Source organism: Hylobates moloch, unplaced genomic scaffold (genome assembly GCF_009828535.3).
Source record: "Hylobates moloch isolate HMO894 unplaced genomic scaffold, HMol_V3 SCAFFOLD_10, whole genome shotgun sequence".
Lineage (NCBI taxonomy): Eukaryota > Metazoa > Chordata > Mammalia > Primates > Hylobatidae > Hylobates > Hylobates moloch.
In genome coordinates this window covers 11,648,432-11,665,069 of record NW_026652285.1, presented here as the reverse complement: position 1 = coordinate 11,665,069, position 16,638 = coordinate 11,648,432, and the positions used below count along the sequence as shown (strand labels likewise).

The following is a 16,638-nucleotide window of genomic DNA, read 5'->3' as shown; positions in this document are numbered from 1 at the left end:
TCAGCTGATTGAAGATATTGTTCTGTTGTTTTCCAGCTTTCATTATTCCTGTACAGAAATTAGCCATGAGTCCTTTATAGCCATGAGTCCTTTATTTGCCTAGGTGATTTTAAGATATTTCTCTTTGTCTTTGGTATTGTATACTTTTACTATGATGTAGCTAGGTATGGATTTCTTTTTGTTTATTCTGGTTGGCGTTTTCTGGCTTTTTGAGTGCCATCATTTATCTGATTCTGGAAAATTTCCATCCATTATCTGTTTAAACATTTCTTTTGTTCATCCCTTCTTCTTCTCCAGTTAAATGTATGCTTGATGTTCTTAATTTAGTTTTTTATGTACTTTTTGTCTTGTTATCTTTTGTGTTGCATTCTGGATAATTTCTAGTGATATACTTTGTTGTTTGCTAATTTTCTCTTAAACAATGTCTACTCTACTTTAAAACCAATCCCTCGATTTAAAAATAAACTTACTAATGAAGTGTAACACACACTGAAAAATGCAACTATCGGCCGGGCGCGGTGGCTCACGCTTGTAATCCCAGCACTTTGGGAGGCCGAGGCGGGCGGATCACGAGGTCAGGAGATCGAGACCACGGTGAAACCCCGTCTCTACCAAAAATACAAAAAATTAGCCGGGCGTGGTGGCGGGCGCCTGTAGTCCCAGCTACTCGGAGAGGCTGAGGCAGGAGAATGGCGTGAACCCGGGAGGCGGAGCTTGCAGTGAGCCGAGATCGCGCCACTGCACTCCAGCCTGGGCGACAGAGCAAGACTCCGTCTCAAAAAAAAAAAAAAAAATGCAACTATCATAGCAATATGGCTTGATTAATTTTCCAAATGTATCTGTGTAATCAGCACTGTTACAAGAAACAGAACTACTAGCACCTTAAAAGCCCCTCTTTTGCTTCCTTTCAGCCATGTTTCTTCTAGAGTAATCTGAATTTCTGCAGCATAGATTGCTATATGTTTTGTACTTGTATAAGGAATCATAAGGTAGGTACTCTTTGCTTCTGGCCTTTTTCATTTAGCATTGTTTGTGAGGCTCATTTGTATTTTTGTGTGATTAGTAGATTGGTCATTCTCTTTGCTATTTAGTATTTTCTTGGGTTAATATACCACAGTTTATTCATTCTGCTGTTGATTGGCATTTAGGTAGTTTGCATTTTTTGCCCATTATTAATAGTGCTGCTATAAACATTGTAATATTCTTTTATTAGACATATGGATGTATGTCTGTTGTTTTCTTGAATTTTTTATATCTGTGTGTGTATGTGTGGATATCCTTATTTACTATTTATAGAAGTTCTATTTGGTTCTTTCTTAAATCTGCCATGTTACTTTTTATGGTGTTCTATTCCTTGCAAATCTTTCCAAACTTTCCCTTTTTTCTTTCTTTAAACATATAGTTCATGTTTGATAATTATAATAGCTAAAGTTTTGACTTGTCCCTTTCTGGTGTTTATTATATTTTACTGGTTCTCACTCATCATGCTTTGTGTTCATATGTGCCATTCATTAAATAATTTGAGACCTAGAATGAAGCTGCCTTTCTGCAGAGAGGATTTGCATTTGTTGCCTCCCTAGGGACTACTTTAAATTAAATTCACAGCTTGAGGTTTTTGGGAATATCCATTTGGTATGAATTCCGACTGTAAGTCCATGTGAGGGCTGCTTATTTCTAGCTCTTCCTTCTGGATAATCCTGAATATGTAGCCCTTTGTGGTTCCAACTTAATGTGAAGAGGGTCTCCTGTAAACACTCCACCTTGGATGAGCTCTGGGCTTTTAATTCTGTTTTCTTCTCATTGTGAAGACATTGAAACCGAAGTTCAGATTTGCCTGGATTGTCAAATGACTTTAAGATAAAAGAACCTACTGTTCCTGCAGTTCTCTACGTACCTGTTGGAGTTTCTGTTTTATTTCAGTTTTGGCCTCATGGTTATATACTATCTTATAGCTCTTCAATGTTGCGAAGATTTTTTTGCTTTTAAGCTGTCATGTTTAGTTTAGTTGTTTTTGATAGTAGGACTGATCTCAGTTAGCCTACTATTGCTGAGGATAACAAGTTCTTGATTTATACTTCAGAAGGTTATCTGTGGTTTTTGTGTGGGGAATACACACAAAACAGCTGATTGGGAGGTAAAAGAGGGCCAAGGGCAGAAAGCAGAGACCAGTTAGGAATGTTGGTATAGAACAAGTGAGAAATGAAAATGGTTTGGATTAGGGTGTACTTAGAAGGAAAGAGCAATAGGATTTGTTGAGGGTTCAACATAGGACATGACAGAAACAGAGCGGTCAGGGATATCTCTTGGGCTTTTTCATGATTAGCGGGAAAAGTGGAGGTGCTGTTTCTTGAGTTGGAGAAGACTAGGAGGATCAGATTTGGGGAGATAAATCAAGAGTTCAGTTTGGGAATGTTATGTTTGAGATGCCTATTAGGCATCCATGCGGAGATGTTGAGTAGGAATTTGGAGAGATGTGTCTGGAGTTCAGAATAGAGGTCTGCACTAGAAGTACGTATTTGAGAATCATTAGTGTATAAATGACTTAAAGCCATGAGTTAATGAGACCATCTGGGAAGTGAATATAGTAAAGGAAGTTTAAAGCATGATCCCTGGGAACTTGGATGTTTAGAGTTTGAAAAGATGAGGTGGATTCTGCAAAAGGGAGTGAGAAGGGGGCAGTCAAGGAGGCATTAAAGCCAAGGGTGAGTGGTGTCCCAGAAGCCAGAAGAAGAAAGTATTTCAAGGAGACAATAATCAGCTGTGTCATATGCTGCTGAAAGTTTGAGTACATTGCTGTGAACTGAGAGTTGATTGTTATATTTGGAAAACATTTACATTTTTTTTTCTTTTTTGAGATGGAGTCTCACTCTGTCGCCCAGGCTAGAGTCCAGTGGCACGATCGCGGCTCACTGCAAGCTCTGCCTTCTGGGTTTACGCCATTCTCCTGCCTCAGCCTCCTGAGTAGCTGGAACTACAGGCGCCTGCCACCAGGCCAGGCTAATTTTTTTTTATTTTTAGTAGAGACAGGGTTTCACCGTGTTAGCCAGGATGGTCTCGATCTCCTGACCTTGTGATCCACCTGCCTCGGCCTCCCAAAGTGCTGGGATTACAGGCGTGAGCCACCGCGCCCGGCCGGAAAACATTTACTTTTTTAGTGGCTTTAATGAGAGCTGATTGAATAAAGAGGTGGAAATAAAAGTCAGATTGAAGGTGGCTCAAGAGAGAATGGTAACTTAGAGAAGTGTAGCTATAAAGGAGAACAGAGAAATGGGGCAGTAGCTAAAAGGGAATATGGGAATGGAGCTGAGGGAGAAGGATTTTTTTGTATTAATGATAGGAATTGTTACTGCAAGTTTGTATGCTGGTAAGGATGGTTCTTTAGACGAGAATTGATATAGGGGACTAGGGGACAGTGCAAGAACAGAGAGGGAAATGGAATCCAGTACACAAGTAGAGAGACTACCCATATAGAGGAATGTGGACAGCTCATTCATAGTAGTAGCAGTTTCAGGTTCAAGTGCAAGTGGATTGGTAGAGGTAGTAATGGGACAATGTTTCTATTTTCTCAAAGAAACAGTATCATTTGCTGACAGTAGGGAGGGAGGAAAGTGAAGGAGGCTTGAAAAGTGAGGAATGTTGAACATAGTGTTTTTGTTTCTTTCTAGATATGTTTACATTCTGTTAAGAGGTGGAGTAATCTAGTTAAAGTAAAATTTTGAAAACTTCCTTATAATTATATGAACTAAAATAGTTTAAAAATATATAACAAAAATTAGTTATAAAGGATTCATAAGTAGAAATTCCATCCCCTAAATGTTTTGTAAATGAATTTTATAAAGTTATAAAAATATTGACTCTTGAAAGATTATTTGGAAAACAGGAAGAAACACCTCCTTTCCAAATCATCTATATTCCTACTACCCATGCATAACCTCTACTCTTAGGTCCCTCCCATTTTTTTTCTTTTTGATGCCAAGTTGTTTTTTTTTTAATTTTTTAATTTATTTATATTTTTTATTATACTTTAAGTTTTAGAGTACATGTGCACAACGTGCAGGTTTGTTACATATGTATACATGTGCCATGTTGGTGTGCTGCACCCATTAAGTTGTCATTTAACATTAGGTATATCTCCTAATACTATCCCTCCCCCCTTCCCCCACCCCACAACAGGCCCCAGTGTGTGATGTTCCCCTTCCTTGTTTGTTGTTAAAAAGAACAGTTATAGTCATGCTTCATATGCAATTTGTCATTCTATGCTTATCAGCTAGCCTTATACATATTTTTCCATGTTATTACATACTTTTTATAACCATCAAATAGTTGGGTCATTATTTGCTGAATAATAGCCTATTGTTGGACGTTTAGGTTAACAATTTTTAGTTGTTCCATATAATCATTTTGAATAAATGTTCCTAAGAAACTCATCGTATACATACCTTTCATTACTTGATAAACTGTGTCATATTTTTGAATCATATAATTAGAAAATAATTCTGGCTTGACTTTTTATTGTGACTTCATAGTCACACTGTGTTAAAGTAGATTCTCTTTCCTAATTTTACTAATTATATGTTAGGTTTAAAGTCAATGCAAGGAGGTGGGTGAGGTGATGCACTCCTTTAGTCCCAGCTACTTGGGAGGCTGAGGCAGGAGGATTGCTTGAGCCCAGGAGTTCGTGGCCAGCCTGGGCATCATAGCAAGACTCCCATCTCTGAAAACAAAAAACAAAAACACCAAAAACTGTTAAAATTGGTACAAGGAAACAATGTGTGTCCTGGAAGTATTGATGTAACTTTAATAGTATAATGATAATTTTATACCAAATTTTAGAGTATATATTCAAAGTAAGAAACACTAATATTTTTAATAGGTTGATCCAAGGATTAGTTTTGGATCATGGTGCCCGTCATCCAGATATGAAGAAGCGAGTAGAAGATGCATTTATCCTTATTTGCAACGTTTCACTGGAATATGAAAAAACGTGCGTGTTACTTTCTCTTTATAGCTTTTGAAATTTTTTTTTCTAAAGATGTTTTAAAATCTCTCTTTCCTTCCAGATGTTTGGTGTAGACTACTTCTATCTCTTTTCCTTTTTCCTCCTGCCTTTACTAGCTGGTTTTTATTAATCTTTTAGAGAGGTGAACTCTGGTTTCTTTTATAAGACTGCAGAAGAGAAAGAGAAATTGGTAAAAGCTGAAAGAAAATTTATTGAAGATAGAGTACAAAAAATAATAGACCTGAAGGGCAAAGTCTGTGCTCAGTCCAATAAAGGATTTGTTGTCATTAATCAAAAGGTGAGAAAGAAAGTTTAGATTTTAGTTATTTGTAAATGTTCTTAAGTATTTCTTGAAGTGTGGTCTGTGGACCCCTAAGAATCCCTAAGACTTTTTCAGAGAGTCTGTGAGGTCAAAAACTATTTTCATAATAATAATTACACCTTTTACATTGTGTTGACATTTGCAATGATGCTGCAAAAGCAGTCTGTAAAACTGCTGGCACCTTAGTAGAAATCAAAGAAGTAGCACCAAACTATACTAGTAGTCGTCACATTCTTTATTGCTATACCACTGCACACTTGCAGTGAAAAAAAAAAAGGCAGTATCATTTAAGATTGTCTTGATGAAGTGGTAAAACTTACTAATTTTATTAAACTTTGATTCTTAAATATGCATCCTTTTATTATTATGTGTGACAAAATATGAAGTATGCACAAAGCACTCTTTTTGTTTTTCTTTTGAGACAGGGTCTTGTTCTGTCACCCAAGCTGGAGTGCAGTTGCACCATCATAGCTCACTACAGCCTTGGCCTCCTGGGCTCAAGTGATCTTTCCACCTCAGCTTCCCAAGTAGCCAGGACTACAAGTGTGCATCACCATGCCTGGCTAATTTTTAAGTTTTTTCGTAGAGGCTGGGTATCGCCATGTTGTGCAGGCTGGTCTCAAGTGGCTTGGCCTCCCAAAGTGTTGGGATTGTGGGGCTGGGAACTTCAAAGCTCTTCTATTGCATACCAAAATATGATGGTTGTCTTGAAGGAAAGCACTTGTATAATTGTTTGAATTGCAAGGTAAACTAGCCACTTTTTCTTGGAATGCCACTTTTACCTGGAAGAATGACTGACAGACAAACCGTGGTTATCTAGATACGGGTATTTGGTAGATTTCTCTCAAAAATGAATGAAGAAATTCTGTGACTTAAAACAACTGATAGTATTTGTTGTCAATAACATTTGGACTTTTAAACAAAAATTAGAATTTCAGAAAACTTGTATCTGCCATGTGAACTTGACAGCTTTCCAATACTTAAAAGACTTTAGTGATAATAGTAGTGATATTAACAAATGTGAGTTTTTGTTCACTGAGATAGGTAAAGTTTCCACATGTATAACGTGACACAGTTTCCACATGTATAACATAACATGTTATACATGAAATGTGTCAACATGTGGAAACTTTGCCTAACTCAGTGAACTGATGCTCTTATCTACATGACTAAAAATGCATGATTTTTATAAAATCATACATGGATAAATAATCCATTCACTGTGCAAGTTACACCAATGTGTTTTAATGTGAGGTAGTATGAAAAGTTCATTGCTATGGTTCCACAGTGAAACTAACCTTTGAGAAACTATTACTTGTTGAGTTTTGGTATAGTATCAAAGAAGAATTTCCATAATTATCTGAAAAGGCCATTAAAATATTACTCCCTTTACAATATTTATCTGTGTGGGGCCAGATTTTCTTCATAAACTTGAACCAAAATAACATATCATTCCAAATTGAATACTGAATGAGATATGAGAATCCATTTGTTTTCTATGAAGATAAACATTGAAGAGATTTGCAAAAATGTAAAGTAATGCCACTGCTAGCTCACTATATATATTTTTGTTTTCAAAAGTATAGTAAATTTTCACTTAAAATGTTATGTGTATTAACATAAAATGGGCTTATTATTTAAATGAATTAATAAATATTTTAAAAATTTCTCAGTTTTTATAATATAAATATTATAGATAGAGCTTACATAAGCAAAAGCTCTTTGGGTGCTTAATAATTTTTAAGAGAGTAAAGTGGTACTGAGACCAAAAGGTTGAGAAATACTGGTTTAAAACATAATTTTTATGTTAATTTGATTATAGGGAATTGATCCATTTTCCTTAGATACTCTTGCAAAACATGGAATAGTAGCTCTTCGCAGAGCAAAAAGAAGAAATATGGAAAGGTAAGCTTGCAGATAATTATATATCCTGAGTTTTTAACAGAGTAAATGGAAACTATCCCATGTGTTTTCCTTTTAGCTTATGTGTAAATGTTGTTGAACAAAACAATGGCATAAAAAAATCCAAATTTTGTTTTTAGTTTCAGTAAATAATTGAACTGTCAAAAAGCAAGGTTGTTAACCTACTGCAGAACTTTGTTGAAGTATAAGGAAAGTTTTTATCTTTTTAAAACAGATTTTAAAAACAAAACAATACAACATAATACAGCATGATCTCGCTTTTATATATGGAATCTAAAAAAGGTGAACTCATAGAAGTAGATAGTAGAATGGCAGTTACCAGGGGCTGGGGCAGTGGGAGGGGAGGGGCACTGGGAATATGTGGGTCAAAGGATACAAAATTTCAGTTAGGAGGAATAAATTCAAGAGATCTATTGTTCAACATGGCAACTATAGTTAATAACAATATATTGTTCTTTTTAAAAATCTTTTGCAAACCCACCCAAGAAGGCACAATGTGTTGGATTCTTGAAAAATGATGAGAGTAGATTTTAAGTGTTCTTATCACAAAAATGGCTAAATCAAGCCGCACATAGGCTATATATGTTAATTAGCTCGATTTAGCCATTCCACAGTTTATACATATTTAAAAACATCACCATGTTGTACTCGATAAATATAGACAATTTTATTAGTCAGTTAAAAACCCAAAACAATACAATACAGTAACAGTACAGTCTTCTGCATTAGATATCTTTTCTCCTCTAAGAAATTAGTATTCATATTTTCCATAGTCAAGCTATGGTGACATATATGTAATTTCAGACTCTCTCTTGCTTGTGGTGGAATGGCCGTGAATTCTTTTGAAGATCTCACTGTAGATTGCTTGGGACATGCTGGTCTTGTGTATGAGTATACATTAGTGAGTATTTCTATGAATAGTGGTTATAAAGTGAATGCTAAGCCCCCTTTTTTAAAGAAAAATACTACTTGACCTTTTATTTCATGTTTTGTGTTTTGAGATCTAATTCACAGAGCAGATTTTACCATTTATTTACCTAAATGTTAAGAGTTCAGATATAACTTAACTCCCTTTAAACATATCTTTAGTTATGCTTGATAAGAAAAATTCAAATGAAGATTGTATTCTAGTATAAATTGTTGATTTTATAATGACATTAAATATTAAAGTTACATATTTTTGTGCCACCCTTTAGGGTGAAGAAAAGTTCACTTTTATCGAGGAGTGTGTTAACCCTCGCTCTGTTACCTTGTTGGTTAAAGGACCAAATAAGCATACTCTCACACAAGTCAAGGATGCCATAAGAGACGGACTTCGTGCTATCAAAAATGCCATTGAAGATGGTAAGCTCTTTCTTGTGATTGATATGAACCTCACATATATGTGTGTATATGTATATATATATATACACACACACACACACACACCTATGTATGTGTATATATATATTTTTAGACAGAGTCTCGCTCTGTTGCCCAGGCTTTAGTGCAGTGGTGCGATCTCAGCCCACTGCAACCTCTGCCTCCCAGGTTCAAACGATTCTTCTGCGTCAGCCTCCCAAGTAGCTGGGATTACAGGCACGCACCACCACACCTGGCTAATTTTTTGTATTTTTAGTAGAGATGGGGTTTCACCATGTTGGCCAGGCTTGTCTCTAACTCCTGGGCTCAAACGATCTGCCCTTCTTGGCCTCCCAAAGTGCTGAAATTACAGGTGTGAGCCACCATGCCTGGCCTTTAAATTTTTTTAATTTTATTTTTATTATTAATCTATTTAATCTATTTATTTCTTTTGAGACCAGGTTTTGAAACTGGCTAATTTTTGTATTTTTGGTAGAGATGAGGTTTCTCTGTGTTGCCAAGGTTGGTCCTGAGCTCCTGGGCTCAAGGGATCCACTTGCCTTGGCCTCCCAAAGTGCTGGGATTACTGGCATGAGCCACTGCACCTGGCTGCAAACCTCACCTATATATATTTTTCTTGAGACATGGTCTTGCTCTGTCACCCAGGCTAGAGTGCAGTGGCACAATCATGGCTCACTGCAGCCTCAAACTCCTGTGCTCAAGTGATCCTCCCACCTCAGCTGGACGATAGATGCATGCCACCACACCTGGCTAATTTTTAATTTTTTTTTTTTTTGTAGTGATGAGGTCTCTCTATGTTGCCCAAGCTGGTCGTGAACTCCTGGCCTCAAGCAGTTTCCCCCGCCCAGCCTCCCAGAGTGCTGGGATTTGTAGGCATGAGCCACCACATTCAGCCCATGTTGAGCATCTTTTAATGTGTTTATTTGCCCTCCGTATATCTTCGGTGAATTTTCTGTTTAAATCTTTTGCCCTTTTAAAAAATCGGATTGTTGGCCATGCACAGTGGCTCTCACCTGTAATTCCAGCACTTTGGGAAGCCAAGATGGGAGGATTGCTTGAGCCCAGGAGTTGGAAACCAGCCTGGGCAACATAGCAAGACCATGACTCTATACACATACACAAATAGCCAGGAGTGGTGGGCTGTACCTGTAGTTCCAGCTACTTAGGAGGCTGAGGCAGGAATATCACTTGAGTCCCAAGAGTTTGAGGTTACAGTGAGCTATGATCACACCACTGCACTCCAGCCTGGGCGACAGAGTGAGGCCCTGTTTCCAGAAAAAAAAAAAAAAAAAAAGAAAAGAAAAGAAAAGAAAAAAATTTGTGTTAGTTTTCTATTGTTGAGTTTGAGAGTTCTTTATATATAATTTGGTTACAAGTGCTTTTTCAGATATGTAAGTGGCAAATTTTTCTCCTCTGTGGCTTATTTAACAGTGCCTTTCAAGGAGAAGTTCTTAATTTTGATGAAGTCTAATTTATTATTTTTATTCTCTCATGGATTATGCTTTTGCTGTGGCATCTAAAAAATCTTTACCTAACCTAGGGTCACAAAGATTTTCCTCTAAAAGTGTTATAGTCTTATGTTTTACATTTAGGTCTGTGATTCATTTTAAGTTAATTTTTGTATATGGTGCAAGTATGGATATAAGTTCATTTTTTTCATATAAAGGTATCAGATTGTTTTAGTCTTATTTGCTGAAAAGACTTTACTTTCACCACCAAATTGCCTTTTCTCGTGTATAAAAAATCAGTTTTTCGTATTTGTGTGGTTCTATTTCTGAGCTCTTTTTTCTGTCCTACTGATGCATTTGTCTATTTTAATGTTAATATCATGCTGTCCTGATGACTGTAGCTTTATAATAAATCTTGAAATCAGTATTGTTAACTCTCATTTTTTTAAAGTTATTTTGGTCATTCTAAGTCTTTGGCATTTCCACATGACTTCCATATGAATTTTAGAATCAGCTTGTCAATTTCTACCAAAAAGACTGCTGCTGGGATTTTGATCAGAACTTTTTTTTTTTTTTAGAAAGGATCTTACTCTGTCACTCAGGCTGGAGTGCAGTGGCTTGATCATGGCTCACTGCAGACTCGACCTGCTGAGCTCAAGTGACTCTCCCACCTTAGCTTCCCAAGTAGCTGGAACCACAAGTATGCACTACCATGGCTGGTTAATTTTTTTTTATTTTCTGTAGAGACAACGTCTCATTATGTTGTTACCCAGGTTGGTCTCAAACTCTTGGGCTCAAGCGATCCTCCCGTCTTGGCCTCCCAAAGTGCTTGGATTACAGGTGTGAGCCACTACACCCCGCTTGATTGGAATTTTATTAAATCTGTAGATCAATTTGGAGATAGTTGATATTTTAATAATGAGCCTTCTAACTCATGAATATCGTCTTATCTATTTATTTGAGTCTTCTTGAATTTATCTCAGCAATATTTCGTAGATCTTAGTATATGAGCCTCACACACTTTTTTCCATATTTATCTCTATATATTTCATTTATTTTGTTGCTATTGTATATGCTATTTTTAAAATTTCCATTTCTAATTGTTAGTTGCTAATATATAGAAATATATTTTATTTTTGTACATGGATCTTGAATTCTGCAACCTTGCTAAATCACAGTTAGCTTTCTTATAGGCTTCATTGAATTGTCTATATAAGTGATTACATGGTCTGCTAATACAGTTATACTTTTTTCTTTCCAATATGGATATTTTAAAATCTTCTCCCTTATTTCATGGGCCAGAACCTCCAGTATAATGTTGACTAGAAATAATGAGAATGGACATCCTTTCCTCATTGCTGATCTTAGGGGGAAGCATTCAGTCTTTCTCCATTACATATGATGTTAGCGTTAGCTATAGGTTTTTACCAGGCTGAGGAAGTTCTCCCTTCTGCGCCTAGTTTGCTGACAGTTTTTAATCAAGAATAAATGCCAGGCTGGGCGCAGTGGCTCACGCCTGTAATTCCAGCATTTTGGGAGGCTGACGCGGGTGGGTCACCTGAGGTCAGGAGTTCGAGACCAGCTTGGCCAACATGGTGAAACTCTGTCTCTACTAAAAATACAAAAATTAGCTGGGCATGGTGGCAGGCACCTGCAATCTCAGCTTCTCGTGAGGCTGAGGCAGGAGAATTGCTTGAACCTGGGAGGCAGATGTTGTAGTGAGCTGAGATCGTGCCACTGGACTTCAGCCTGGGCGACAAGAGTGAAACTTCTTGTTGTTGTTGTTTTTTGTCAAAACACACACACATACACACACACACACACACACACACACACACGAGAATAAATGCCAAATGCTTTTCGTGCATCTATTGATCATATGATTTTTTTTTTTTTTTTTGAGATGGAATCTCGGTTCGTTGCCCAGGCTGGAGTGCCATGGCACAATCCTGGCTCACTGCAACCTCTGCTTCCCAGGTTCAAGCGATTCTTCTGCATCAGCCTCCTGAGTAGGTGGGATTACAGGCATGCACCACCATGCCAGGGTAATTTTCGTATGTTTTAGTAGAGATGGAGTTTCACCATGTTGGCCTGGCTGGTCTTGAACTCCTGACCTCAGGTGATCTGCTTGCCTTGGCCTCCCAAACTTCTGGGATTACAAGCGTGAGCCACTGCACCCAGCCCTCATTTAGTTTTTTCGTACAGTAAATTACATTGATTGATTCAAATGTCAAACCTTACATTCTTGGGATAAACCATACTTAGTTATAATGCATTTTACTTTTTAAAAAATTAATGGATTACATTTTTTAAAAATTATTTTTTAAATTGTGGTAAATATCCATAACATAAAATTTACAGTTTAACAATTTTTAAGTGTACAGTTCAGTGTTAGTAAGTGCATTCACATTGTTGTGTAACCATTATCACCACCCATCTCCAGAACTTTTTTTCCTTGCAAAACCGAAACTCTGAACCCATTAAACAATAACTCTCCATTCCCTACCCACCTCCCCAGCCCTGGGTAACCACCATTCTACTTTCTGTCTCTGTGAGTTTACTCTGTGTATCTCATATAATTGGAATCATACAGTTTTTGTCCTTTGTCTGGCTTATTTCACTTTGCATAGTGTCATCAAGGTTCATTCATGTTGTAGCATGTGCCAGAATTTCCTTCCTTTTTACCATTGAATAATATTCTATTGTATGTATATACCACATTTTATTTGTCTGTTATTGGAAACTGTTACATTTACCTTTTGGCTATTGTGAATAATGGTACTATGTGTATTCTCCTTTTTATGTATTTGATTTAATTGGCTAAAATTTTGCTAAGAATTTTTACATCTGTGTTCATCTGTGTATATTTTTTCTTGTAATGCTTTTATCTTTTTCGGTGTTAGAACAATGCCGTGCTCATAGAGTGAACTGGAAAGTTTTTCTTCTTGTTCAAATTTCTGAAAGTGTTAAGTTGTTGTGGAGAATTGGTATTATTTGTATTATTTCTTTCTTAAATGTTTGGTAGACTGTCAATAAAGCCATCTGAGCCTGGAGTTTTCTTTGTGGGAAAGCTTTTAATGACACATTCAATTTTTTTAATAGACATAGGGCTATAAAGGTTTTGTTTTTTTTTGAGTGAGCTTTAGTGGTTTGTAGTCTTTCAAGAATTTGTCCACTTCACCTAAGTTAGGATCATCAACTACTATCTATGAGCTAAATCTGATTTGCTGCCTGTTTTGGTAAATAAAGTTTTGTTGGAATGTGGCCATACTCATTTGTCTATATATTGTCTGTGGCTATTTTTGTGTTACAGTGGCAGAGTTGAATAGTTGCAAAAGAAATGGTATGGCCTAAAAAATATTAACTGGCCTTTTGCAGAAAGTTTACTAACTTCTGATCTACAGTTTCAACTTTATTGTCATAAAGTTGATCATAATATTCATTTATTATTCTTTTTAATATCTGTAGAATCTGTAGTGATAAATTTTCTCATTTCTGACATTTGTCATTTGATTAATTTCCACTTCCATCCTAATTATTTCCTTTCTTTTGCTTATAATTCCTTTCTTTTGCTTATATTAGGTTTCATTTGTGCTTCCTTTTCTAGTTTTTTTTTTTTTCCTTTTTGAAACAGAGTCTCGATCTGTCGCCTAGGCTGGAGTGCAGTGGCATGGTCACGGCTCACTGCAGCCTTGACTTCCCAGGCCCAGGCAGTCCTCCCACCTTAGCCTCCTAAGTAGCTGGGATTACAGGTGTGTGCCACCACACCTGGCTAATTGTTGTGTTTTTTGTAGAGATGGGGTCTCACTGTGTTGCCCAGGCTGGTCTTGAATTTCTGGGCTCAAGTGATGTACCTGCCTTGGCCTCCCAAAGTGCTGGGATTATAGGAGTGAGCCACCAGACCCTGCCCTTTTCTAGTTTCTTAAGGTGGAAGCTGGGGTCATTAGTTTGAGAACTTTCTTTGTTCCTAATATAGGTGTTTCGTGATATAAATTTCTCTTTAAGTACTGCTTTAGGGATGCTAAAATTTTGGTATGTTGTGTTTTCACAGGGAATGGGATCAGGGAAGTTTTCAAAGGTTCTAGTAATCTCTTTCTTAAGCTGGGTGGTAGGTACATGGATACATTTGTTTATTTGTACATTTGTTCTTTATATCTTACACATATAAATATTCTTTTGAGTATATTCTGTATTTAACAATGAACTTTTAAAAAATGTGAATGGGAGGAATGATGTAATCATCTGGTGGGTAAACAACTCTTTGAGCAGTTATGTTGTGAAGTGAAGCAGAGAAAGGGGGTAGTAATTTTAAAATGATGTGAGATAAAAGGGGAGATTGTTTTCATATTGTTTTGTTTTAAAGCAAGTTTGCTGGTTTAAATAAGAGTCATAAACTTTATGAAACCATACAAGTAGCAGATATAAAAGTCATATCCTGATGTGAAATTTGATGTGTTTAACCAAAACTCTTGGTTTAGAATAATAATACCACTTAAATTTTTTCTTAGATAGCAGTCTGAGTTCTGCTCCAGTACAAAAAACAAATACTTCATTGAGTTCCAAGAATTCCCTATCAAAAACTAGAGACAAATTATCTTGGTCTAAAAAATTTTCATGTCAGATATTGTAATCAGTTACCTGTCAATATAAATTATAAATACCTCTTAAAAGTAGTCATAAGGCTGGGTGTGGTGGCTCACACCTGCAATCCCAGCATTTTGGGAGACGGAGGTGGGTGGATCACTTGAAGTCAGGAGTTCAAGACCATCCTGGCCAACATGGTGAAACCCCATCTCTATTAAAAATACAAAAATTAGCTGGGTGTGGTGGTGCATGCCTGTAATTTCAGCTACTTAGAAGGCTGAGGTAGGAGGATCACTTGAACCTGGGAGGCAGAGGTTGGAGTCAGCCGAGGTCATGCCACTACACTCCAGGCTAGGTGATGGAGTAAAACTCCATCTCAGAAAAAACAAAAGTAGTTATAAAAGAGTAAGATGAAGGTAAAAATAAATTATTCTTGTTTACCAGAGGATAAGCAGCAAAATAAGCTGTTTACAGCAAGTTATCTGTACTGTGCTTATTTATTTAATGACGTACAACTTCAAGATGTTTCATAAGACAACTGAGTAATTACTAAGCTGTGCAATTTATTTGGTTTCTGTAGATAATAGAACATACTTAAATAGTGAATTGCTTTTCTCTCTCTCTCTCTCTCTTTTGGTCTTTATGGCATTTCTTGCCAATCATATTTTTTCTCTCCAATAGGTTGCATGGTTCCTGGAGCTGGTGCAATTGAAGTGGCAATGGCTGAAGCTCTTGTTACATATAAGAACAGTATAAAAGGAAGAGCTCGTCTTGGAGTCCAAGCTTTTGCTGATGCCTTACTCATTATTCCCAAGGTACAACTACCCTTTCGGCCAAATAACAACTGGTTAGACATAAAGGTGTTTAATTACAAATTGCCCATATTATCTGATAGTTAATGGAGTAGACAGGTATTTATATGCATTTCCTTACACAGTTTTCTCTTAGATATTTTACAACTAAAGCAGGGAAACTTTTGGGATAACAGCCCAGAATCCTTGCACGATCTCATGACATAGCCAACTTACCCCCTTGCTTCTTTCTCTGAGTTCCAAAAATTAAAGCAGGTCCAAAAATTTCCTTCAGAAATGACTCATGATTAACCAATGATAATGAAAAAGTTTAGAATTTAAAATTTAGTTAGATTTTATGGTACATCTTTGTTTTGTTAGTGGTATCCAAATGTAATCAATTTAAATTGTGGAGAGGGAGGGCTTGAGGCTATTTAGCACTCCTAGATACAACCTTACGTTTGTCATCATCATTATAATTCCTAGAAAAAGAGAAAACAGAATTTTTCCATGTGGCAACCTAAGGACAGAAAGCAACCATTCCTTTCTCTTTGCCTTAATTGGTTTCAAACCACCTTAGAAATATAGTAAAACTACTTCAAAGATGCTATTACCATGAATTAAAACATTATTAACAATGTTAGCAAAATCTCTTTGCTAATTTTTATTAAAATTTTTCATAATTTGTGAAATCTTTGTGAATTAGATTTCCTATTTTTTCTTTCCCCAGAGCAGCAAAGTCAGTATGATCCTGTTGTTGACAGAAATTGGTAACCCCAGTATACATTGGTGGTACCTTTTTCCTCATCAGCTGGTGATTTGGGGCCACTTGGAAATGAGCCTGGTTTGGAGTGCGGGTATCTCCAACCCTGTTACCACAGGTCGTGACTCTCCTCATGAACATGAGGGGCACAAAGATGCTGCAAATATTCTGGTTTCCTTAGCATGTGCCTATGAAGAACTGGAGGGCATGTGGCTAGTGGCACTAGAGGAAACAAGAATATCATTCTACTTCCTTCCATACTAAAAAAAAAAAAAAAACCTTTTGCAAGGAGGGAAATTAATGTAGTAGGGTGGAAATGGGGGAACTCTGATGTCCTCAGAATTTAGTGTGATGTGCATAGGGTAAATGTTTAAGTAAATATAAAAACTACTAGATAGATGAAATAATAATTTGATTTAGATTAGAAGTGGAATTCTTCAAAAGGA

At 36.6% G+C, this 16,638-nt stretch overlaps 1 protein-coding gene across 6 annotated transcripts in view; it reads left to right on the top strand.

Moving 5' to 3' along the window:
• Positions 1–16,638, top strand: part of CCT6B (chaperonin containing TCP1 subunit 6B) — a 208,650-nt gene that overhangs the window by 14,269 nt on the left and 177,743 nt on the right. For all 6 annotated transcript variants that reach the window (XR_009215267.1, XR_009215268.1, XR_009215269.1 and 3 more), the window contains exons 6-11: positions 4,874–4,984; positions 5,138–5,297; positions 7,144–7,226; positions 8,049–8,145; positions 8,441–8,588; positions 15,320–15,453. Coding sequence is in view for 3 of the 6 variants with exons in the window: in XM_058445555.1 (XP_058301538.1) it covers positions 4,874–4,984; positions 5,138–5,297; positions 7,144–7,226; positions 8,049–8,145; positions 8,441–8,588; positions 15,320–15,453 (733 nt within the window). In the remaining 3 variants the exon portion in view is untranslated. The remainder of the gene's footprint in view (positions 1–4,873; positions 4,985–5,137; positions 5,298–7,143; positions 7,227–8,048; positions 8,146–8,440; positions 8,589–15,319; positions 15,454–16,638) is intronic.